This window comes from Vulpes vulpes, chromosome 1 (assembly GCF_048418805.1).
Source record: "Vulpes vulpes isolate BD-2025 chromosome 1, VulVul3, whole genome shotgun sequence".
NCBI lineage: Eukaryota > Metazoa > Chordata > Mammalia > Carnivora > Canidae > Vulpes > Vulpes vulpes.
In genome coordinates, this window is record NC_132780.1 from 74,324,082 (window position 1) to 74,350,762 (window position 26,681).

At 41.1% G+C, this 26,681-nt stretch overlaps 1 protein-coding gene across 3 annotated transcripts in view; it reads right to left on the reverse strand.

Annotated features, from left to right (window-relative positions):
- Nucleotides 1-26,681, reverse strand: part of SNX9 (sorting nexin 9) — a 114,504-nt gene that overhangs the window by 48,319 nt on the left and 39,504 nt on the right. For all 3 annotated transcript variants that reach the window (XM_072767143.1, XM_072767140.1, XM_072767146.1), the window contains exons 2-4: nucleotides 16,669-16,755; nucleotides 13,489-13,563; nucleotides 12,127-12,252 (exon numbers count right to left, since the gene is read on the reverse strand). In XM_072767143.1, coding sequence (XP_072623244.1) covers nucleotides 12,127-12,252; nucleotides 13,489-13,563; nucleotides 16,669-16,755 — 288 coding nt within the window. The remainder of the gene's footprint in view (nucleotides 1-12,126; nucleotides 12,253-13,488; nucleotides 13,564-16,668; nucleotides 16,756-26,681) is intronic.

A 26,681-nucleotide genomic window follows, 5' to 3' on the forward strand; every position in this document is an offset into this window, starting at 1 on the left:
CTTCAAAGCCCAACCCCTCCTGGCTACAATGATGGTTTAATGAGCCTGTGGCCTCCACCAACTTTGCCTTCAAACCCAAAATCCTTGTGCCCCCACCAACCACAGGCATTTTGCCAAACAACCCATTCTGCTCCTGAGCTGAGGCTTCAAACCCAGAGCAAACCTCTTCTCTCCCTTTCTTCAGGCTTTCCCTCCTCTCTCCTACTGCCAGGTCTTCATTCTCTTCCTCACCCGCCCTTATGGTACTGAAGAGCTCCTGACTGTCAACCACATGAGTAAGAACCCATCATTAGCTCTTGCGGCCCATGGAATCATCCTCAATCAAGTCTCAGTAACCAGTTCTGCTAGGAGAAAATCCCGGCTGCTCTTCTAAATCCTACCTATTCTACCTGTAGGTCTCCATGCCCCAAGAAGGCCTTCAGGGAGATATTTCACCTGAAACAGTCACCTCACTTGTGGAAAAGGTTACTCTGAGGGGTTTCAAACATTTATTTCTTCTTGCATTCAGGTTTGAATTTTACCTTATTTATGGTGGGAGAAGGAGAAGGTGAAGAAGGTGGTGACTGGCTGAGACTTTCAATACAACCAATCTGAGCCAAAATATCCACCTTAAAACAAAAAGGGTGCTCAGTAAGTGGAAGAAAAAAAAAAAGAGCATACCATAGCTTTTAACTAGAAACAGCAAATTCATGGCAGGGCTAGGTTCACCAGAACATTCTAGCATGCTGTTCATTCAGAAACACTGCATGCAAAAGCAAAACCCCAACTGTATAGGAGTGGCTTATCGTCAATGCACATTCTAGAGCCTGCTGTGGTCACATCACCATATCACGGAAGCACTAAAAATAATCATAAGCAGCACAGGAGGGATAGAACAAATTTCATGCAAGTCATATAGTCAGTGAAAGAGACTCCAGAGGAAACACAAAGCCAAGCTTTTGAAAATGTTAAGATGTTGAACCAGTGTTTTCAATAGCACCTGGTTGACACAAAGGAACCACGGTGTCACAGTGAAACCTAGCAAGCCCAGGCGAGGGCACAGGATAGCCAGCCAGGCCACGCACACAGAAGCAAAGGTCTCTGGTGTGTGCTCCTGAGGTTCTCACTGGCTCAGTATACAGCATCGTTGTGAGAACAGGTAACGGATACATTCCCATGAAGATAATCAGTGGCCAAAATGGCATCGCTGTCAAGGACAGCTATGGGCAGCCCCGGTGGCTCGGCGGTTTAGCGCCACCTTCAGCCCAGGGCGTGATCTTGGAGACCCGGGATTGAGTCCCACGTTGGGCTCCCTCCATGGTGCCTGCTTCTCCCTCTGCCTGTGTCTCTGCCCCTCTCTCTCTCTGTGTGTCTCTCATGAATAAATAAAATATATATATATATAAAAGGGCGGCTATGGAGCCAAGTTTCCAGGCTTCAAGTCTCAGTCCACAACTACCCAGTAGGGAAGTCATTACAAGAAAGTTCACATGGTGTTTTGAGAATGCACTTTTCAGATACAACTCTCTCATTAAGTAAGCTGGTGGTATTATTTCCATTTCATACATGTAAATAAACTTGACTTTGGAAAATTAATATACAAAGCAGACCATCAAGATTATTCAGTTTTCCACTTACACTAAAACTATTTTAAAAAGACAACAACAGTAGACAAAACATATGAAACTGTTTCCCAGTCATTGGACACCAGGCAACAAACGACCTGCTCCTGCCTAGAGAGACTCTCCAGGTCATGGATCAGGGATGAGGAACCCGTACAAAGACCAGTGGTTCCTGTAAATGAAGGAGACAGAAAGGGGAGCCCAGGGCAGAGTGCCAAAGGGGAGAGAGCTGCACAGAGAGCCCTCTGCAGATGTGCAGAGGGGGCCCCAAGTCTTGGGCTCATCCTAGTCAGCATACCACACGAAAGGATTAAGTATCTCTCTTGCACAGTGTGATTCTTACTAGCCAGAAGAGAAAACCTCCTGAGTCACAGGGCATCAGGTACAGTACTAAAAAGGGCTTTGCCTCAGTAGAGACGCAAAAATACCCCCAAACGTTGCTCTGGTCCCACTTGAAAAAGCTTAAAAATAATGTGAGAGGATTAAACTATTTCTGCATAACTTAACCGTGTGCCAGAACAAGACCCCCAAATATTTATGGGAATACAAAAATACCCAACATATAACAAGGTAAAAATCACCAGGTCTGCCCTCCAATAAAAAAATCACCAGGCACAAAAAGCAGCAGAAAAATATGAGCCATAACGAGAAAAATCAATCAAAACTGACCCAGTAATGACACAGATTAACAGAATCAGCAATAATATTTAAGAGCAAAAAAGCTTCCAGATATTGAGAGAGAGGAAACACTTTGAATGGGCTTCCAAGGGGTGATAATTTCAAGCATAAAAAAGAAAAACCCACATTGGAGGGAACACACTGATCAATGGAAACCTGTAGGTTCACAACAGTAACAAAAAAAACAAAGACAGGAAAACTCATTTGTTGCCACCTGAGGCAGCTGTTAGAGCAACTTCTTACCTGGGAAACTGATAGCTTAAGGGAAAGAATCAGACATCTATACCTAATTCCAGTAGAAAGTGTTTTCCAAGGTAGTAAGTGCTCCAACTAGTAAGGAAAAGTGCTGTTGTACAGAAGGAAGTCACCTCAGCTAATGTGGAAGAAATAGCCTTACTTATTCAGGCAATGATTATCAACTGGTGGTAAACCGTTAGGTGAATGGTTAATACACCGAATTAACACCAGGCAGATTACCTTCTGGTCATGAGCAAAGAGAACTAGACAGTGGAAGCACAAGACTGTCATAAACCTGACCTGTGACCTGAGGTCATTCTGATCAGTACCAGTGGGCTGACCAGACATGTCTTCTGATGTCAACTCTATGGTATATTCTTGCCCCAAATGTTCACTCTGAATTCTCTGAGCCTTTAGTGCAACTCCCAGCTTACAGGAAGCACAGAGAATAGAGGAACAACGTGGATGATACCAAAGGGACAATTTGACAAATCCATGAGATGGGAATCCTACAGGGAAACTGGCTATGTCAGAGTAAAAAAGAAAGCAGACACGTGAAGGACCATGATGGATGTAACCAGACATAACAGTTGGTCCTATGCTAAACTCCAGTTCATAAAAAGGCTGTGGAGGACATTCTGGGGTCTGCTGGAAAATTAAAACTGGTCTGGATATTATGTAAGATGAAAATTTAGTGAAAAGGATCGTCAATGTTTAAAAGGTTATAAATGGTATGTATCTATCATCTGTGCCTCGTACTGGTATACATGTGGATAACCATGTTCACGTGGGAAAAATAAGGTATATACCAAGTGTAAACAGTAGTGCATGTTTGGGATGTGATGTTTTTTCTTTTTGCTAGCCTGACGTTTCTAATATTCTATAGTGTGTATGTACTGCTTCTATAATCATAAAGGGTTCTTAAAAATTATTTTTACAGAAAATAAAAACACTAGTCCACAAAAATGACGGGTTCTGGTTTTGTTTTTGTTGCTTCTTATATGACATCCTTAGGGGACCTGGACCAGTAAGAAGCAAACTCCTACTTCTGACAACAGGGCAAGGGCTTATTTGGATAACAGTGGTGAAATCTACTCATTCACTGGTCTCCCAGTAAGCAGACAAGACATGGTCTGAGAAGGACAACTTTCACTGCACACATTAGAACAGCAGCCACACATGAGCTACTGGGACAAGATGTGGAGAAGGGTAATAAGTCCACTACTGTTTCTCTGTGTGTCCTCCTAATCTAGGCCGGACATTGAGGGTGATTGAGGTCTGAGAATGAAAAAGATAACCTATTTTAAGACTTTGTGCTAACAAAATTTCATTAAGGTTGCTTTCTGTTTGGCTTTCTACCAAACCAGCAAACAAAAGTCCAAATGATATCTGGTGGCTCAAAGAAACCAATGAGTGTTCATGGCTCCAGCTGCCCACCTGGTTTCCTTAGAGGAGATGCTCAAATCAATACAGGTCATGAAGACCACTTGGTCTGATATGTGTGCCAGGTAAGAGGAGTGCTGAATTTTGGGCTCACAACTATACTGTTACCTTGGAGGAGAGGCCGTGGAAGCATTTGAGGGTTCCCCTTGTGACCACATAAGGGAGTCTTGCTGTGCCTCTGGCACATGTTCATACATTCCGTTTGTTGTCAGCAGGCTAATCCTGCTGTGGCCTCTCATTCCACTACATCCTCATACATGGTCTCCTGCTTGGGAGCAAAGATGGAAAGAAGGAATTTTGTAACTAGAAACTTCTAGGGCAAGACTTTGTGCTGGGATATGCAATAGGAATGAAAATAAAGTTGCTTGCTCTGAGGCTGAGGCTATTTATGTTTTTTTTTTTCTTCTTTTGTTTTGACAACTCATCTGCATGACTGAGGTACCAAAGTTTTTATTTGACATTTCTCCTGCATCAGACATGTAATGACAGTGTGCCAATTGTATTAGGGAGTAGGAACAGAAGGCAAATACTGTGATGTCCAAGAATAGTTCAACAGTTTCTGACAAAGATTGAATGCTTTCTCCCAAAAGGGCCTACAGAGGGTATAAAATTCTCTTATGTAAAGAGCCTAACCATTTATGCTCAGAATGTAGAAGAATTTGTAAAATTTTCAGTTTTGTTCCTTATAGATCTTTGGCTCATAGGACATTATCTAATTATAATTTATCAAATTCAGATGAACCTCTACTAATTTCACAAAACCACTGGTCAGAATAGAAAACCTGTACATATTTTTAAAAATGAGGTTAGATCACCAGAACCAACTAAACTCTTTGTACTGACTGGAAATTACCCAAAAAGTTTAACCGGTTTAACAAACCTTTGTTAATTCAAATTCTGAACCCACAGATGTCAACTCCAGGTATTTATTTTTTAAATACAAAAAATTAAAACTTATTTTATTAATTTGTCTTAAGAAATGGGAAATATTTGTATTAGTTTGGAGAGTTTACTTATTTTGTTAGCACAAAGTCTTAAAATAGGTAGCTTTATGTTCCAAACAGGATGATGCTACAAGTAGCTTCCAGATAGATCTAATTAAGGTCCATGAGAAATGGGCTGACGGACACTTCTAATGATGGGTTGTGTTATAAACAATGCTGGCTGGCCCTTCATCAAAGCAATGTTAAGGTAAAAAACAAAACAAAACAAACCCTTTGCTTTTGTCATTTGTTTCCTGTTAGATGGAAACAAACAACAATCACAAACCACTCTCAACAATGAATGTCACGGCATGTACTTTTGGAAAGGTTCCCTAAATGCATAAAGCTGTCTTATACAAAGCAAGGATCTGTAATTAAAAAAAAAAAAAAAAAAAAAAAAAAGCATGGAAAGTTAGTATCACTGGCCTGATGCAGTTCTGGAGAAAAATGTCAGCAGATCCTTTAAACAGACGTCTACGTCTACAACCTTCCTTACAAAGTCCTATAACCCATTAAAAGGGATTCATGTGGGGGTGGGGAGGCAGAGAGAACCTTTCCAATAGGATTATGTAAGGAGGAAATCTCAATAAGCAATTATGAGAAGTCTATGGCATTACAGATCTTATTTGAGATAATGAAATAATAAGCAAACTTAATACCCGTGTGGAGCATTCTTCTGCTGATTTATTTTTAAGTGAGTTACAAAATGGCCTTAAGATGGCCTAAAAATGGAGTTTTTGAGAAATGAGAAAGCAAAACGTAGTTCTAACATAAAATTACTATTGCTTTCCTTATCCCTTAACCAATTAAAAATCCTTCACAACAAATATCATTACATTGAAAAATCTCTGAAAAAAAAGTCATTTCCCTAAATACCCACTTAACTTTGAGCATTTATTTAATATCTAAATGGTTAAAAAAATAATTAACAATCCCAGAGGATTTCCTGTAAAGGAATGAACTATTTCTGATTGGGTAAACCAGCAGGTGGTAGAATGATATGTTACGATGGCTCCTAGTCCTACAGCCAATGTTAAGAACAGCACAACCTCCCTTGACAAGAATTTAGGTTGAAATCAGACAATCTCATAACATTTTCCACTGTAAAATACCTTTTGCTATATTTATGAAAGAACAACAACAAATCATTCCAACATGTGTAGAACACTCTATTATGGTGCAAGGCTTCCTATAGGTTATGGGAATAGAAAAAATAAGACAAAATCTCTGCTTTTCACCAAGCTTGCAAGTTTACAAATAAATAATGTGTGATACGAGTCACAAATAGCACTAAGGGAATTGAGAGATGGAAAGGGGAGAAGGAAAGATGATGGCCTTCGTAAGAGGCATGATATTTGAGCTGAATCTTGGGGGCTGGGCAGACTTGAAAGACAGAACGAGTCATTCTACCATTCTGGGAGGAGACAGCAAAAGACAAAGAGAAGGGCGCTAGCATAGGGCATATCTGGAGAAGAGCCAGTCTGGCTGGAGCCTGATACTTAGGGAGGATAAGGGAAGGATGGGGCCATGCTGGGGAGTCAGACAAATACAACTGAGGCTGGAAAAGTTATCTACCTGCATCTCAAGTGCAGATGAGTTCATTACACAAGGTCCCTACTGTGCACTGTCTAGTATCTGGCTGATTACTGACAGGATAGTGACCACTTGCTCATAGATGTCTCTCTCTCTCAACATGCAGAATTGGGCACTTGGTTCAGGAGGCAACGGGGGAGGCCTGAGAGCTTCTCAAGCAAAGAACTGACATACTTAGTGTCTTATTTTAGAGGCAGTGATACAAGACACTAAAATGAACAATTAGGAATGCCTGCGTGGCTCAGTCAGTTAAATATTCGCCTTCGACTCCAGTCATGATCTCAGGGTCCTGATCGATCCCCAGGTAGGGGGCTCCCTGCTCAGCGGGGAGCCTGCTTTTCCCTCTCCCTCTGTCCTGGCTTGTGCTCGTGCTTTCTCTCGCTCGCTTGCTCACTCTTTCTCAAATAGGTATTTAAAAAATAAAAAAATAAAATGAACAATTATTAAGTCCCCTCTGAGTACCAAGTATTGCTCTACACACTTTGGAACTATTTCTCCACTTACTCATTCCTACCATTCTACAAGATTTCCCAGATGAGGCCCCGGAGGCACAGGAGCCAGGGCGCTGACCCAGTCTCACAAAAGTGAGAGTCCTGGGATGAAAAGTGAGTTTTCCTGCCCTTTCCTACTGGAAAGGTGCAGGCCGCTCCTGTCCATAGCCATCTCGGTGAGGGTCTCAGGATGGAATAAAAGGAGGGCAGTTAAGAACATGTCTGAGGAGAGATGAAGATGTGGAAGAGTGAGGAGGAGAAGCCAGTTCCTTGGGGAGATGATGAGTGATGGGCTCAGGCTATGTCAACAGTCCAGGAGGGAGCGGCAGAGATGGCCAGCAAGGAGCACACTGAAGAGAACATTCAAGACTGGAGAGACATCTCCATGGCGGCAGAGGACAGAGAGAGGCTGGAAGGAACAGGATAAGGCAGCCACAACACCCCCCGGAGCAGGGGAGAGGGGAGATGATGATGAGGAGGATTTATGAACTGTCCACCCGTGTGCTGACCGCACTTCCAACCGGGGGTCCTCACCCCAAATTCCAGAGGCCAAGGCTCACAGCTCAGACAGTGGAGCTGGTGTGTCACACGCAGGGCTGACTGCCGGGCTCAGGTTCCACCTGTGACAGATGGCAGTGTCCTGCCCTGGGAGTCAGCATGAGGGGGGCAGGTGCGAAGAGCCAGGGACCCAGAGGACAGAGACTCCAGAGCCCTGGGATGTGGTGCCACAGACAAACAAGCAAGCCATCTCTCGTAGGTAGGGAGATCTATGTTGCCAGCATCTAACAAGGATAGAAAAACAAATCTCTCGAGTCAAAAACATTCAGGTGAAACATCTAGGTTCACAGAACCTTTGATTAATGTGTAATCCACAGAGGCTGCCATCCAAGAGGTTTATAAAGATCCACAGTGAGAAAAAAAAAAAATCCACAGTGAGGAGCTTTCCAGAATTGAGGCAATGTTGTTAATTTAAACACTGATAACTGGGTAAAAATCCAGACTAGGGCAACTATCCACACGCATCTTTGAATGATGGCTGGTGGCACTGGCACCAGTGTGAGACACTCCTGAAGCTATAAAATACCAGATAAATAATAATGAAACTAATGTTCATCAACCACTAAAATCTATTCTTCTTTTCTAAAGACATTACAATAGTGTCTCATGCAACTTTGAATCTGTGTAAGAGTAAGAAAACAGTGAGAATTGGATTCATTTCTGGGTTATCCTTCAATAAATGCTCCACAATCTACATCTGTGGTGTGTGGGTATCTAAGCACAGGAAAGCCAGTACCAGCCATATTGTGTGCCTTCAAAAACAATCAGACGTCCACGTCTATACATCTGCATTTACACTCATGCTTCTGCAAGGAGCACTGCTTCCCCCTGTGTGGCTGCCCTGGGGTTCGCCTGGCCAGGCCCCTCCTGCTGGACACGTGTGTCCCAGCCTCCTGCTGTTGGAACCGTGTATGGTGAAGCTCCTGCCACGTGGCTGTGTTCCAAGAGGAGCTCTGCAAGTAAACTGCTAGGTCAGAGTGTATGAGTTTTAAATATTAATACATGCTATCAAACTGCCTTCCAAGTGCTTCATCAATTTATCCTTCCACCAGCTTCGCAGCAGAATGCTTATCTGAACATGCCTTTCCTCACACTTGGTATTAAAACATTTAAATTCTCTGACCATTTAGTAGTAGGCTCTAAAAATAAGTATTTTCCTATGTTTATTAGCTATTTGCCCTTCTTTTCCAATAAATAAATCTGTTCCCACCCTTTGCCCATTTTTTCCTCCTGAGCTATTCACCCTTTTTCTACAGATTTGCAAGAGTTCTTCATGTATTCGCCTAACCAGGCAATATCTGTGGCATGTGGGAAATAGTTTTCCTAGTTCAATATTACTTCGTTACTTAAACGTATCAATCCTTTCCTTAATGGCTGTTAGACTCTGTATTGTCTTCCATATTCTAAGGTTAGGGGAAAAAAAAGTTGTCCATATTCTCTCCAAGTACCTGAAAAAAACTCCAGCTTTATTATTTTCCATCTTAAGCTATATCATCACATTTAAAGAATAACGTGTTATATTCCCTCGACATTACATTTCTAGTCTTCTACGATAGCCAAGCGACTGGACCATGTTCTACAGATTAAGGGTTCCCCCAAGTACTAGTAAAGGGAGAAAAAGGTCACAACAGATCACTGTAATAAATGCACCCTGATCTCTCCTCTACTCCAGTAACTACACTTAACCTCTGTGGCTGCTAAATAGGAAGCCAGAACCGGAAGGTACCTCAAGCAACCCGAAATTAGGAGTTCTAAGAAAAACAAGAGGAGGTGCTATTTTACATATTAAATTATAAATGTATAAACTAATTACTCTGAAATGTACCATAGATTAAAAATACAAAGTCAAGGGAGGCTCAGATAAATTGAAGAATAAGCTCAAAATGAGTTATCCAAGGAGATCTGCAGATGGAAGTAACTTTTAGAGAGAGTTTTTTTTAAAAGATAGGATTTAGAGAAAAGATACCACAGTCGGAAAGTTGGATAACCCATAGCTGAATGTGAGGCTTCACCCTGCCAATGTGGGAAGAAAGCCAAATTTAAAATAATTGGTGCCGAGGAGAGCAAATGCATACTAGCTCTAAGTGAGTGGCGTGCAGAGTGGAATGGGGGGTGCGCCCTGCATGGACCAGGGAAAGGGCAGAGCCAGCTCCCTCTGACATACCTGCCTTCCAAATAAAATTGCTCTCAGGGAGAGAGCACACTGCCAGGGTAACTAGAAAATCCCTAAAAGAGGCATATCCCTGGAAAAAACAAGTATTTTTTGTTGACATTCAGAAAATGAGCAAATGAGTAAACCTAACAGCAAAATTTTTAAAAGCTACCAATTAATAATGTTAGCCTGGTTTCTTATTCACGACATTTTTCATGATGTTTATATATCAGCATTTTGGCCTATTTAAATTATTCTCCTATCCCAGATAACTGAAAGCATAGATGACTATTATAACTTGTTTTTACTTGAGAAGGGGGTGCCTGTGTGGTGCCACTGAGCATCCAACTCTTGATTTTGGCTCAGGTCATGATCTCAGGGTTGTGGGATCAAACCCTGTGTCCAGCTCCAAGCTGGGCCTGGAGCCTGCTTAGGATTCTCTCTCTCTCCCCTCTCTCTGCCCCTCCTCACCTACTCTCTCTCAAAAAAAAAATTCTCTTATTTGATTTAAATTAAATCCAAATGCTCAATTAATTATGGCCATGCTTTCTATATTTTGTTACTTCTAGTTTCAGTTCACTTTTTCTTTGCTTTCAAAGGATTTGGTTAGATTTACTGTTAGAATGGATTAGTAAAATCCACCTTCAAAAAGTTAGTTTTATTTTCTTCTAAATAACCTGGAAGAAAAAAATTTCGACTTATGCTACTCAGTTCCTACTGCTACATTTAAATACCAAGGAAGCTACTTCATAACAAGACTTAGGCCTGATCCTGCATTTTGGTCAGAGTGCTTCCATTTATCCTGAGACAGTGGCTGAAGTAGGTCTCTGAATTAAAATCAGATGAATATTCTCCATCTTTTTGCTTCCTTCATTTACTCTACAATCATCTCGGCATCATTCCCTTTTATTAAAATGTTGTCTTTTACTCAATGCAAACACATTCACTGATGTTTTTGTTTAACTCCGTGAACTCAGCTGGGTTGGCTTTGCCCCCAGAGGACATCTGACAATATCTGCAGATAACTTTGGTTGTTACACCTGAGGGCTACCAAATGTTACTGGCATGTAGTGAGCAGAGGCCAGGAGTGCCGCTAAACTGCGTAACACAAAGCTCAGGCCCCGGCCATCAACAGTGCTCATGCTGAGAATTCCTAGTAAAACTTCAAGTAAGGCTTGACTACTATTTCTTCACATTTTATCTTGAATAATCTTTAACTGACCAATGTTCTCAAGTAATCTAGAGTAACAAAATATTGGAAAATGTTCAACTATGGTGACTACCTTGCCTCTGAATTTTAAATATTTGGGCCAAACTAATTTGTAATTCAGGATGTCCACCAAAAGCTATTTAAAAATGTATAAAATTGGGTGCCTGGGTGGCTCACATCTGATAAAGTGTGTTACTTCAGCACAGATCGTGATCTTGGGGTCTTGGGATCAGGCCCCTGAGTCAGGGCTCCCTGCTCAGTGGTCAGTTTGCTTCTCCCTCTCCCTCTGCTCCTCCTCTCACTCCTACTTGCTCTCTCTCAAATAAATAAGTAAAATCTTTACCAAATAAATAAAAATGAATAAAATCTGCAGTTAACATATGGCAACAGTACTTCAATAAATTCTCTTGGAAGGTTAAGATATAGGCATTCTGTAAGCAAATAATTACTAAGTGATATGACTATCAGGCTTCACATAATTTAAAACCTTCTACATAAAGAATATCAAGAAACACCCTCTGAAGTCCATTTGTTTCTAAAGATGTAGGAAACGGTAACATTTTGATCTCCATCTTTTGACTTTTGTTGCCACTCACCCACAGTAATCATTTAACGATAACTGAACTAGGCAGAGTCACCTAAGGCAGTTAAACTCATTAAAATTACTATGGAATTTCAGTGTATTTTTCTTAAATCACCCCATGGTTGTAAGTTTCCTAGAGGTAATACAATAGTGCTGAGTGCTGGATTTGCACCCACTTCCACTTGCACTGCATCTGCAAGATGAGGGGCTCCCTCCCTGAGAGTGTAGGAAATGTGCTAAGGTCAGAGAAATCCTTTTTGGTTTCAGCTGGAGCTCTGACACTCACTGGAGCTCTAACACTCACTGCCTCAGCATGGGACCCTGCTTTTCTTTCTCCGCTAGTGAGAATGTTTGCATCTTAAAGGGTCTGTGTTTTTAGAAGCAATTCTCAATGAACACTTTAAAGACAGTCTTTAGCCAGCCTCAGAGGCAAGTTCTTTGTTAATGCCCAACAGAATGCCACACAGACATCTAATAGGTACTTTGTTTATGCTTTCAGGGAATGGCAACTACTAGGACGCATCTGGAGCTTTTACAAATGTGCTGCTCTGCTCTAAGTACAGCCAGTCATTTCCAGCCAGATGATGGAAGACTTACCTGGTTGTTACTGTTGGCAGCTGATGAATTGGCTTGAGCTGTACTTGCTGAGAGAGAATCAAGGAAGGCTTGGTCAGCCACGGAATTTCCACAAGAAAATGGGTCTTTTCCATCATTGGGCAAAATCTGAATATCAGAAAGAACCACAGTTATTTTCATAGATTAGGGGTATTTCAGAGTTATAGTCTCTAAAGGCAAGCCAAAATTGTCAGCTATTATGAAGGGGTTATATTCTTAAAAGGTAAGTGAGCTCTTGAACACCTATATTAATGGTTCCTTTTCAGAACTATGCAGAGTTCTAAAAATGCAATTAATGCCAGCACGAACTTAAATCCTCAGATTTTTCTCCATCTTGCCCATTTTTAGGATCCTGGCTGCACTGTGCACAGAGGTAAAACACAACATAAACCTAAGACAGGTGGACTGAGTCCAGGGGCCTGTAAACACTCTGGAACCACATGGATGAAACTGGGGTACATGCACAAATTTCTGAGAAGGGCCACAGATTCACCAGATTCTCCAGAGGGTCCAAAACTCCCCACCCCAACTCTCCATCAGGAACAACAGGTAGACAGCCAGCCTTCCATTCTGCAGGTGGCACCCAGGTAAAAATCCTCCCAGGACATTATTTCTTCCTGCTGGAGGGAAACCACAGGCACTTTGTTCTTGATCTCGCTCCCAGTTTACCCACAGGGCACCAGGCAACCTGGGTTTGGTGGGTCACCTGAGAAGAGAGGCAACCTGACTAAGTACCCAGGACTCGAGTTTGAGTGACCTACAGACAACCAGTAGAGGGCGGCAGGAGGTTGATGGGGCGGGGTTCCAGCTGAGAGGGTATGTCCCAGGCAGAAGGGAAAGGGGGTTCCTTCCAGGGGCTGGATCCCTAACTTTGACATTTATGGAAACACAGCTTAAAAGAGGCAGCAGCTCCCAGGAGCTCATCCAAGACCCTCCATCTACAGGAATGGGACAAAGAGCTGAGAAATAGGTACTAAACCAGCACAGACAGAGCAGAGCTACTTAAAACTTTCAATTTTGTGAATGAACTCTATAATATAAACAGTGTAGACAGTAGTGATTATACAATATAAACAAAGGTAAAATAGGGACATTTATTCAGATTAATTAAAAGTTGTTCTTCCTAGAAGGAACTTAATCCAAATATCTGGAGTCACTCTTTGGAGCCTGGTTGCATCTACAGGTAACATTTCTTTGTTGCATTTTTCACATTTTATATAATTAGCAGATATTACTTTACAGTGGAAATTCTTTTATTAAAAATAAAGTTGCTACTTTCCATAATCCATAAAAAGATGTTTGACAGAGACCAGGTTTAATTGCTTTATGACAGTAAGTTCTTACTTCAACATAGTCTGTGGGAACAAGTCCGCGTTCTCCTTTGCTGTTTCTTCCTTCCAGCCATCCTCCACCAACATCCTAATAAAGTTTAAAGAGAGAGAGAGAAAAAAAAGATTATAGTTGGAATTTCCTGCAGAAGTTTTGCTTTGTTATACATGAAAAAATAATTAATGTTAAGCCCTTTATTCCCACAGAGTTAGCACTGTTCAAAGTTATAAATTATTTTTTAAAAGATTTATCTGAGAGAAAGCATGCACATGTGCACACACGCACATGTGCACACACTCACCTGTGCATTAGTTGGAGTAGGGGCAGGAGGAGGGAAACAGAATCCCAGACACCCCACTAAACTCAGAGCCTGACCGTAGGGCTGGATTTCACAGTCTTGAGACCATGACCTGAGCTGAAACCAACAGTTGGATACTTAACTGACTACTAAGCCACCCAGGTGCCCCCAAAGTTACAAACTCTTAAGGCTTCTCTTTACTCCAGAAAATGATATAATATAAAAACAAGAAAAATCAAACAAGTGATCAAAGACTGAAAAGTAGTCCATTTAAAGGATTGGAGTCCTATCCGTGTGTAATTCCCTTCTATTAACTGGTCGGGGGCAGATGACAAAAATGGTTTGAGCTCCGACTGTCAAGAAGTGGAATGACACCTCTACTTCTGGAATCTCTGTTGTCTTTTGTGACCTCTGTGGTCAAGAGAATGAGGTGAGGTAGAAAAAAATATGGAATGTTTTTTTTCTCAGAGTCTAGCCTCAGGAGGCTTTGCACACTTTTTCCAAAAGAGCTGCTGTGTGAATAATTTGGCTTGCTAGATGATGACAGAGAGAGGGCCCAAACTCCTGTACGCCCCAACCAAAGCCAGTAAATCTTCATCAGGGGACTCGCTGGACACCTGAATGACCATGTGTTAAAGCACTCCACCCCCAGCTGCCCACCAGGTGACTGACTGCAGACGCATGCGGGAGCTCAACCTGAAGGTCCCTAGGCAAAACAACAAATGGTTGTTTGCTTAAGCCACTAAGCTTTGGGATTAGCTAGTATCTAGGAAAAGCTGACACATGGTTCCTTTGTTCTTCTGGATAAGTGATATTAAACTAAATTGTAAAATATTCTATACCAGAATTTCTACTTTTCAATCTATTATCTCCACAAAGTCCTACTTTTTTACCTGAAGAGTTGTCTTAAGTTCATAAATCATTTCTCAATTAGTTAATATCTGAGTGTAGGTAACACTTTTTTCTTTGAAAACTTTATTTATTTAGCACACATGCAAGAGGAGCAGAGGGAGAGGAAGAGAGAATCTCATACAGTGCCGAGCCCAAATGGGGTTTCATCCCATGACCCTGAGATCATGACCTGAGCTGAAACCAAGAGTCAGATGCTTAACTGTCTGTGCCACCCAGGTGCCCAATAACACATTCTTTTTTAAAAATCACTTTAAACCACAACTCTGTCCATTTTTGACCATGACAGCAACTTAAAATACTGTTTTACCAAGAAATGAAAATTATTTCTTCATTAAAAAAAATCAGATAAAGAATCTTTAATCTCTCCTATGATTAAAAATAGAACCTAAGTACTTATATACACTTGGCATATTATCTAAAACTACATATATTTTTCCTACCCAGTAATTCTTTTTTTTGTATCTAAAACATATAAAACAGGTTTTGAAAATACTATAACATCAAGAAACCTCTATCCTCTTGGTCATTCCTGGGTCTCTGTGCTCCCCCAGCCCTCTGTCCCTCTGACCTAGGGGAACGCCTGCATCTCCTCCTTCCCTTCCCAGCACATCTCCAGCTGTCCTGGCAACCTTCCTCACATGCTAGTCTTGGAGGTATCCAGAGAGATGACCTATCTCCAGCTCTCACCTCCAGCTCAACATTTCCATTTTAAACTGATGCAAAGCTACCGGAAAGGGTTAATTATTTACTGTTCTTCAAGCTCAACATATCTAACAATAAACTCACTTAATCTTTCCAAAGAAGTTTTTCTTCCTGACTCACATACTTTAATAAATCCACCATTCTCTCAAGTCAAAGGTCAAACGTCGCAGGGATCCTTATCTCTTCTTTCTCCAACAGTATCTAATCTGGCACCAAGTCCTCTGGGTCTGACTTGGCAAAGCCTCCTGTGGAGAGCTTTCTTTTCAATTCCTATTGCTATTACCTAAGCTACATTCCCAGGTTCCAGCCACACCAGTTCACTCAATACACCTATGCTAGATTAATTTCCTGGAAATGCACATCTCACCACTTCATTTGCCTAACAACAACATCAAAAATAAAACCCTTAAATGAACCCACTACTTACAAATGAAGTCCAAAGTCTACAGCCTGGCCCATGGGTCCTGTCTGATTTGGCTCAAAAAGTCAATTTTCTGAGCCTGTCTGCTACTGGTATATATGTGCCCTGGACCCCTGGGACCTTTGTTTACATGTAGAGTTCCCAGAAGAGAGAAAAAGCAGAGGCTCAGAGATCCAACAGATGTGGTTTTGGATCTTTGCTTACAAACAGAATGATCCCGGTCAAGTTGCTTATCTTCTACGTCTTACCTTCATCGGTAAAACACAGATTAAAAGTCCCTAGCTCGGGACACCTGGGTGGCTCAGAGGTTGAGCTTCTGCCTTCAGCTCAGGGCGTGATCCTGGAGTTCCAGGATTGAGTCCCACATTGGGCTCCCTGCAGGGAGCCTGCTTCTCCCTCTGCCTGTGTCTCTGACTCTCTCTGTGTGTCTCTCATGAATAAATAAATAAATAAAATCTTAAAAAAAAAAAAAACCTCCCTAGCTCATAGAGTTCATGGAGAAAACACATCAAAAATACATGTGTAGTACTCAGCCAAACACCTGGCTCATAGGCCGTTAATCAGCCACAGCTGTGACTTCCAGGAAACCATACTTCCAAATCTCTACACTTGTGCTCTGTCTGGGATCTGTATGGGACATCTCTTTCCATTTCTGCCTGATGGAACCCCATACAACTACCTTTAGGGGACTGAACTTTTATTCAATGTTTATAAAATAGAGTCTTACTTCACCATCAATACTTCATAAACAACAGGGAAGAAATTCCTGTGGGTTTGAATGATCAACTTAATAAAAAAAATAAAATTGAAAATATAAGTCCTTAAGAGCAAATCAGATTTAAAAACTTACTCATTCTCTTACCGGATTTGTAATTGTGATGATTTCTCCTTCATTAACCGTCAGTTCATTATTTCCAGGCTCAGCAGCAAAATCATACATAACCCGAGCCTGTTGAGAATAGCAACAGAGGAAGTTACAAATGTAAACTTCACAGTAAAAAACCAAACAATCTTTATCATACACTTTGTAAACATGCTGGTATGAACAAACACTCATGACTATGGCTGTGGTTTTTTGAAATAAAGGAAGACATATTACCAAAATGATTCATCAGCCCTATTGTGAGGAAGAGGATACTAATGGTGAGGGCCCCTGCTCTGTTTTGGAAACAGGGAAGGTTTCTCATAGCTGCCTACACTGCTTTCAGGGACCAGCCCCCAAAATGTTCTCAAAACACACCCTTATCATCCAGGGGGCGAAGTGTACCTTTTTTTTTTTTTTTTAAAGATTTATTTATTTGAGAAAAAGAGAGAGAACGTGCATGAGTACATACAGGAGCAAGTGATGGGGCCAGGGGCAGAGGGAGAGAGAATCTCACACAGACTCCGCACTGAGTATGCAGCCCAATACAGGGCCCAGTCTCAAACTCTGAGCTCACTACCTGAACCCAAACCAAGAGTCAGACATCCTACCTACTGCATCACCTAAGTACCCCAATACCCTTTCTTTAAGGAAGTAAGAAGTGGAAATGGAGATATCATTCATTCTGGGCACACTCAATCTCAGGGACTGAAGGGACATACAGACACACATGTGTACACTCATTTAAGATGCATACATGCTCAAATTATTCCCTGGCAGTGAAAACTCTCGCTATTCTTTATCTAGAGCCACTGGGATGAATTTTAATAATGTGGTACCCCTAGCCAACTAAACTCAGAACTTAAGATCTGGGTAGCGAGATATACTTACATTCTTCTCCTAGAATATGTCACCCTATACGGAAGCCTTCACAGGGTTGCGTATACTGGTCAGGTAACCTAACAGCTGGGATTTTCAAACCTTTCCTGCAACAAAATCTTAATTTCATGGCAAACAGACTTAAGCTGTTCTAGCTGACGGGAGGTGGGGCTGCTCCTTCAGCCTCTTCCTCAAGAGGTTCCTAAAGGTGTCAACCCAGAAACATGGATTCTAGGAATACCGCTATGCATTTATTCCAAGATGATCACTGTTGTAAACAATAGATATATATTTTTTTATAGTATTTAATATATTTTAATCCATTTCAAATTCTAAATTATCGTCTTTCATGGACCATCTCATAAAAGAAGGTCCATCTCATATACTGGAGATAACATGTACCTAGGAAACCGATGAGTTACTTTAAAAGTAACTGTCCTAAATGGCAAGTTCAAGTATATGTACAGAGCTAGTCAAATAGGACTAACAGAACTGCACTCATTTAACAAGATACTTGCTGAACACCCACCATATGGTCAGAACTGCGCTAGGCCCTTCTGCTTGCCAGTGTGCTCCCCCACACTTGCTTAATGATGCCTGAAATACTCAGAACAAGGATAAAGTATTCACATCTACTGGTAAAGGTTAAAAAAAAAAAAACCCTCCAAATACTATTTTGACATACATCAGAAGAAATAAAATGGACTGGGGGATGAATATGCAACAAAGTAGGTAGAGTAATATGTTATTTACAGAATCTAGATGATAGGTGGATGGTGTTCAATAGAAAATGATTTTGATTTTTCTATTTTTACATATTTGAGATTTTTTTCATAACAAAATGTTAGAAAGAAACAAATGGTTAGTCACAAAACTGGCATCAGCTCCTGGACTTCCATCCTGAGAGGCTGGGCAGGGGGTATAGGGAGCAGGTTGCAGGCGCTAAGAAGTCTGAACGGAGTCATTACATGGGACAAGACTGTGTTGATGGCTCTTTCTCATACTGCTGCAAAAGCAGTTAGAATTCTGTTGGTCACGTTGTGGGGTATTTTTTTAAAAAAATCGCATCACCCCAATCTCAATTTCTCATGCAACAAGGGCAGATACAGATAAATGCATGAGGAGGGTCCCTGGGCCAAGCACAGGCCCCAGGGCTGTGGGCCTCCTGGGATACACAAATGAGCCGGATGAGCAACCTGCTGTTTGGTTCTTGTTCCTTAAGGATCCTGCTTAACATTTTTTTTTTTTTTAATGCGGCTAAATCTAGCTAATCCCCACTACAGAATACCAAAGACTATTCTTGTGTACCAAATGTCCAACTTGATGAAACAAGTCAAAAACTAATACTGGAAACTCCCTTACACATTTAAATATTATGGAACTTTAAGCCATGGAAAAATGTATATAAACACTGTAGGTTTATGTAAACACTGATTTAAGCCTTAAAAAACAAAACAAAACAAAACCCAGAGATGCTTCTTAAAAATTAGAATTGAGAGAAATTTTAGAGAATGAAAAGAATGAAAAAAGCACATCCCCAAATGAGCATAAATGTGTCAACAGAAAACAAAGTTGAGCAGTTACTTTTCCCAAGCTTAGGTAGCCTAGAGGCCCCTAGAATGTAAACCTTCGGGGCACTGCCTCCCTTCACCTGCTTTTCCCGTTCCCATCCTTGTATCTGGCTTCCATCTGACTGCTCCTCTCCTCCACCAACAGGATTCCAAGATGCTGGCCCCCACCCCGACTGCCCATCAGTCCCACTATGCTTCAGGTGGCCTTCGAGAAGAGGTCCATTTTCTGACTGCTTTCCCCAGTGTTGGCTACACTCTAAGAAATGACTCAAGTATTTTCAGAAGCTAAACCTCTACTTGGTTCCTGGGCAGATGATGTGATACTGTATGTCGAACACATACTGTCAACAACAATTAGTTTCTCCAATGGCAATACCAAAAAGTATTACAGATGAAGGTGAGGGGATAGTAGACTGCAATCTTAAACATCAGTTCCATTACCTAGCTGCAAATAAAAATAAACGTTAGCGGATCCAAAGCTCCAGATGTTCCAGGCACCGGAATGCGAAATGTGCCACCACACACCTGGTATGTGCATAATCCATCATCCTTAACACATTATTTCCTTTTGAGAGAAGAGAGAGAGGTATAAAAGTATTCATACTTTCTGGCTATGTTGTAAACATCTGTTATGTTGTCTGCTCCATGTCCCTTCCTTCTGGAAACTTCCTGCTTGACTCCATGCCATTGGTAAGCATATAAACCAAATAGGGATAAGGAGAACTCTTTCCCAGAAATTGATACAGATTCTGGCAAGCATGGGTCTTTTTCTCTGAAAATGCTGTCAAAGGCTAACCAGCTGAGGTAGGAGAAAGTCCATCTTTGGTGGAGTGTAATGGCAAAGAGAAAGAATGTTCTGAGGTGATCACTTGAAGGACAAGCCTGAGGCTATGTCTCCTGCTGTCAGACACAAGAGCCAACATCTCATTTCCACAGGTGCCTAAGCTAATGTGAGTTCAGATCCTGTTGCACAACGAAGACAGTTCAAGTCGATACAATCCAATAATCCCAAACCAAAGATTTATTAAGACATTCTAAATAAAGACAAACACTGGATATAATAAGTACACGACTGCATTTCCTATTTTGCAAAAAGAAAACACTAGAACCTAAAATGAACAAGAGAATGTTTAATTCTCTTAGTTCAAAATGTAAAAAACAAACAAGAGAATGTTTAATTCTCTTAGTTCAAAATGTAAAAAACAAACAAAAAAACCCCAAAAAAACAAAAACAAACAAACAAACAAACAAAAAACCAACCAACCAACCAAGCAAAAAAGTTCATGTGGGGATCAGGATGCAGGAGACAAGTCCCCATTCTTAAGCATCTGCTTCTCTGGTTTGCATAAATCACAATTAACTGTTGGGAAAAGCTCTAAATCTTCGGTAGTGTAGCTCTCTCATTTTAAAAACAGAGACACTCAAATAGAAACTAAAATTTAAAAAATTTCAAAGTACAGACAGATCCTTTATTAACATGGTCCTTGAGAACCGATGTTGTGCATGTAAGTGGTATTTCTATATGACTAGTTCACCTTTTTAAATGCTAAGCTTGTGTTTTTTAAAAAAGATTTTCTTATTCACTTGAGACGTGAGCAGTGGGGAGGGGCAGAGGGAGAGGAAGGAGCAGGCTCCCTCATGAGCAGGGAAGCCCAGGGCCCTGGGGTCATGACCTGACCAGAAGGCAGTGCTTCACTGACTGAGCCACCCAGGTGCCCCTCAAACATCGAGCTTATTTTACTTAAGCACGCTCATTTGACTTTTTGTGAAATCATATAGTTAATGCCTCCTAGATCTTGCTTTTACATAACCATCAAGATCATAAGAAGAAAAAGGACTTCCTTTAATAGACTGAGAGCATTATTATGCCCTTAATACATGCAGATGTATTTGTCCTTACTCTAAATGATTATGACTTAAGTGCTTTTCGGTTTCTATTAATATATGATTTCAGGGACGTCTGCATGGCTCAGCGGTTGAGCATCTGCCTTTAGCTCAGGGAGTGATCCTGGAGTTGTGGGATGGAGTCCAACATCGGGCTCCCTGCATGGAGCCTGCATCTCCCTCTGCCTGTGCCTCTGCCTCTCTCTCTCTCTGTCTCTCATGAATAAATAAAATCTTTTTAAAAAAAATCTATGATTTCAATTAAATCCTGATCTGTGCTTGTGCAGTTGTTACATTGCATCAAACAGCGAATATTAAATTATCCCTGTAAAATTTTATCTTGTTAGATTTAGTCATGCTCCAACCTACTAAGTTTTCTGGATTCTGAAGCCATCATCTAACTATACCCAACCACGGCTCATCCTTCCCTGTCGAGAGTCATCAGAAAGCTCGTTAGATACGCTTTCCATGGCTTCACCTGTGTCATTACGAAAGCTGTTAACATATGGCAGGGCTGAGGTCCCAGTCAGCCACACATACTAAGAAACTCTTTCCCAGACGACATGGATTGATTATCACGTTTTGGGTTTGTTGCTCTAAGGTGGACCATGTTAGTATTTGGATTATTCTAAACTGAAGGCAATCGAGACCCTGCAGCTCAGAGGAAACTTCTGCCCTTCTCTAAGGTACACAAAGAATCCACGCTGGGGTCTTTCCCAGAATAAGGCTCGCTCGCTGAGATAAATTTTATCTGAGTGACGCATCTGTACAGCAGGGCAACCATCTAATTACAAGATATCTTCTCACTGCCCTGAGAAGTGCATTCCTTTCCTGTCAAATCCCGGACGCTGCCCCCTTCTCCTTCGTTCAGAAGGACATATTTGAAGGAGGACTTCATCCACCTGCATTTTGACCTCCAACTTTCTGATTCAGTTCTTCTGTCCAGCTTCTCTCTAAATTCAGGCAAAAGACCCTGTGAGCAAAGTATCTGTGATGAGCACGAAAACTACCCCCTGAAGCAATCAGGTCTGCCCTGAGCCAGGGAGACCCCACACACCTGAGCCCAAGAGGTGTACCCACCTGCACGTATTGCCCCGCATTTTCCTCATATAAACTGGGAAGTACCTCCAGCACTCTGTGGAGACCATCTGAGATGCTAGTGTGCTATTTCCCAGTGGGGGTCTCAATGAAATGAATTCATTTGTTTTACCACTGCTCCTTTCTCTGCCTGTGGATTTGTCAGCGGTGGATGGGGAGACCCACCACCCAGCTACATATATGCCTCACTTTGCCCATCTTTGAAATTTCCATGTCTGTGTGGATTCCCTGTATGTATGCTGTTAAATTTGGGATTTTCTCCTCTTAATCTGTCTCATGTTAATTTGATTCTTAGTCTGGCTAGAAGGACAGGAATGTCCCTAGAAAGGGACAGGAATTCTTGCTTGCGGACAGTTGGCGTAGTTGGCAGGATCCTGTAACTCACTGGCCACTACTTGCCCGGACAGTACTGCAGCTGAGAGATCCTGGAACGTCTGACAAGCAGCCACAGAAGGAGAGATTTCTTACCATGTCAGTCTCCCAGAATCTCTACCTTCAGAGTCGATGGAGCGAGACTGGTGAGAGGCCTTTTCTTACTTTCTACATTTACATTAGGAGAAAATGTTTGTGTAACTAGTTCCTTGGGCTTAGTGACTCCTTGGTTAAATTTGGTTACTGACCCATTTCTTCCCAGAGATGGTCTTCATTCTCCTTTGTGTCTTTTACATTGTTTGTTATCCTTGTTGCTAAGGGACATCTTGGAAGCCAAAGCCACAAAATTGGTGGCTCCGGGTCAAGTGCTTAAAAGCTGCTAGAGCATTCTCTACCCCAAGAAGACCGTCGTGATAGGATAAGTTGGTCACAGAACAGGGTAGATTGACCCTAGATCACTTGCCAAAATCAAGTAAACCGTACAATGAAGTACACTCCACTCTAAAACAATACACAGTCCCCAATCCCATAGCACATCCCTCTTAGATACTAGTATGGCTCCAGGAGGCCCAAGGCTTACAGAAAGCTGTTAGACTTTCCCTCTCATCGTGTTCTCTGTCCTAAGAGCTCGGCTTATGACTAATGAGAATAAGCTCTTTGGTCTCCACCACCATCCTTGGTGGTCGGCTGAACAGATGAGGATCTGAGGCTCTCCATCCAGCTATGCCAGCTCTCAGGGGGTGTCTATCATGAGAGGTTTCAGTCCATAGGAACTTTTGTCATCTCAACCTTCATTGCTTGATCAGTGCTAGAAAGTTACATCCCAGAAGCACCTGCCTGGTGTTACAGATTAGTAAGCCTGTGACGGAGGCATCTCACATTCTCTTGCTATCAAAACTAGAGACAGCATTTTCACTGCACCATCCTTACGGCCTGTGCCCTTTGCTTTCTTAGCCTAATTTTGGGAGTAAACTTTTGAATCATGGGGTCTGTGTCATCTATGCCCTTTTCTGGAAGCCTCTTTCATCTTTGGTTAAGGCACTAAAAGGCTTATTGGTTTGAATTGCTATCAATAGATCCTACTCACCAATGGCCAGATAATGGTTCCTTTAAATTGGTTATTTAAAAAAGCAAAGCAAAGCAAAGAAAAAAGAGTTCTCAATTGTCTTATTAGTGTAATGGCTAGCCTCAGGGACTCCCTTGACAAGACAAAAGAACAGAAATTAGCCTTAAGGTTAAAAACCAATGTCCACATCCAAAGTAAATTCCCCTTAAAATCCAGACTCACCTGCCTGTTTTAACTTCCCTCTCCCCGCAAGATTTACAGAGATCATTCTGGCCTAATCTCTAGGTTTTAAGTAGCTGGGATGCTCATGTAAAAGCTGAAAGCCAGAATATAAATCTAACAAAAGCAACTGAGACTGGCAATAAGGCTGGCACAGCTCCTACTCTCCAGGGCTCTGGGATCAGGCTCTGCCCACTTTGGGCATTCCTGCAGCTGTATCCTAGACTACCCACCTGCCAAAGAATTCACATTCTCTGGACAGTGCAGATCTTTTAAACTATAAAATCCTTTTACCCTACCCCCATTTAGAGAGTAATTAGATTGACTATATTCATAACTTTGGCTTCACTAAGCAAATAGATGACCAAAATTTCCCCTAGGCCCTTAGTCAAGTGATCTGCAAAAGGCCAATGTTCAGAGACTAAAGCCAAGGGTTAATTTTGTACCCAGAAAAAAAAAGGCTTTGTTAAAATGCTTTATACATATTTTACAAAGTCATAAATCTCTTGGTTCCCATTTTAGTTAAAATTCTCCCTGATACAAAGAAGCAAATTTAGTTAAAAATATGGGCCAGTGGCACCTGGGTTGCCCAGTGGGTGAAATGTCTGCCTTTGGCTCAAGTCATGATCCCAGAGTCCTGGGACCATCAGGCTCCTTGCTCAGTGGGGAGTCTGTTTCTCCCTCTCCCTCTGCTCCCCCTGCTTGTGCTCTCTTTCTCTGTCAAATACATAAATAAAATGTTAAAAAAATAAGAACATGGACCAATCCTTTGATATTCAGGCTGTAATCCAGGCCTTTGGGGAATTAGGAACACCTGTCTTTCTTTTACAAACCCCTAAAACCCAAAAACTGCAACTCTAGAAACAGGTTAATGCTCACCATCTCCAAGGTTCACCTATTCCTCTCACAAGGCTTGTACATATTATAAAGATCGGAATACTGGAACAAAATTGTTCTGCACCTAATAGAAACAAAATTAAGGTTTTGTTTGTATCTTGTCTGTGTATTATTTGGTGTGTCCATGTATATTGTAAATGTGAGATATTTTCTCTACCTCTGGATGATACTACTAAAATTAATTTGTAAAAGAGCTTTAGTTGAAGGCAAGCACTTGTAAGGCCAGGCCATTCTAAAACTCAGAAACTAACCCAAATGTTTTTCAAGTTCAAGTGATCTGGGACAATTTTCAGTATTAAAACTAATTTAAGATTGTTGGTTTAATTAAAGCAGACGCGTATTTAGAGTTATCAGCATTAAACATAAAACGTTTATTCTGCTTGTGTTTACTAAAAGTCAAGTAAGTTCATGATATCTCTGTTGCAAAATCTGCCAGAGCAAAAAACCAGAGTAACGGCTGATTTTGTCTGATGCCTCATCAAGTTTTATGGATAGTCTGGGCAAAACTGTTAAGAACAAGTAAATTAAACAGAGGTAAATAAAATAAAACGGTTTGTAGGTAAACTTTTAAATACCTTCCAAAATCTTTCATAACCTAAAATTTTAAAGTCTTGCTAAGTTAAATGATGAGTTCATTGATTATCTAGATCATTTCCAGTAAGATAAAATAAGGAAACATAATCATACTTTATGTTTTACTGAAAGTAAATGGGGGGGGGGGACCACATTCATATAAAATATAAATCTGCCAATCTAAAGAATTCTGGTGTGACAGTTCACAATTGCTTACTACTTAGTTTCCACTAGAAATTAAGGTTTCTAAGCATTAAGAATTCTAACAAATGTAATTAAGACCGCTGGAAACAAGGGAAACAAGTTGATAGGTGAGGAAAATGAGATGTGCTTTTGAATAAGAAAAAGTATGAGGAATGAAAATACCTATTGTTGGGGAAAAAGAAAATAATTTTGTCTCAAGTGGGGCTGGTTATTTAAACAGGGAAAATTTAGGACAAAATCTGAATGTAAAAAAGAACCTTGTAGGGCAGCCCCGGTGGCGCAGCGGTTTAGCGTCGCCTGCAGCCCGGGGTGTGATCCTGGAGACCCAGGATCGGGTCCCGCATCAGGCTTCCTGTATGGAGCCTGCTTTCCCCTCTGCCTATGTCTCTGTGTCTCTCATGAATAAATAAATAAAATCTTAAAAAAAAAAACATTAAAACAGAACCTTGTAGAAGATTTATGGAGAAACAATCTTTGGAAAGGAACTATGTGTGGTTGCCACTGGCTGAGATGAGGATAAATTTAAATAAGTAAATGAGTTTTAATATCAAAAGTACCCCAGTACAACATTTTTGGCCTTTTCTTTGTTAAAACTACAAACTTGAACTACTTGTCTTGAACTTGGACTACTGGTCTGTTCTCCCTAAGAAAATGTAAACAAAAGTTCTTCTTTACCTTTTAAGTTATCTGCATAAGAAATAATTATTCTATTTGCCAAAATAATTTCCTATGTTTATCAGCTCTTTGATTGCTTATGAAACCTGAGTCTTAAAATGAAAAGAGTTAAATTTTGCTCAGAACTTTGTAACCTCTATTTGCCTTTGAAATCTTATACTGTCATTGTGGTTAAATGGATAATTAAATATTGTTTCATAATGACATCATTCTATTTAATCAAATGCTCAAACCTTTTGATATTTCTGACATACATCCCAAAATCAATTTTTTAAAAAAGACTTTATTTATTTGAGAGAGACAGAGAGAAAGCACACACACAAGCAGGGGGAGCAGCCAAGGGAGAGGGAAAAGCAGGATCTCCACTGAACAGGGAGCCTAACACGGGACTGGATCCCAGGACTCTGGGATCATGACCTGAGCGGAAGGCAGATGCTTAACCCAGGCGGCCCCCAAAATCAATTTCTAAAGTAAAATCTTTTGACCACAATCTGAGGTGTTCCCAAGGGCTTGCAGAACATTTCAAAGATTTCTTTTTGAGAAAGTAAGGTAATTAGGCTTATTTGGTATGTTAA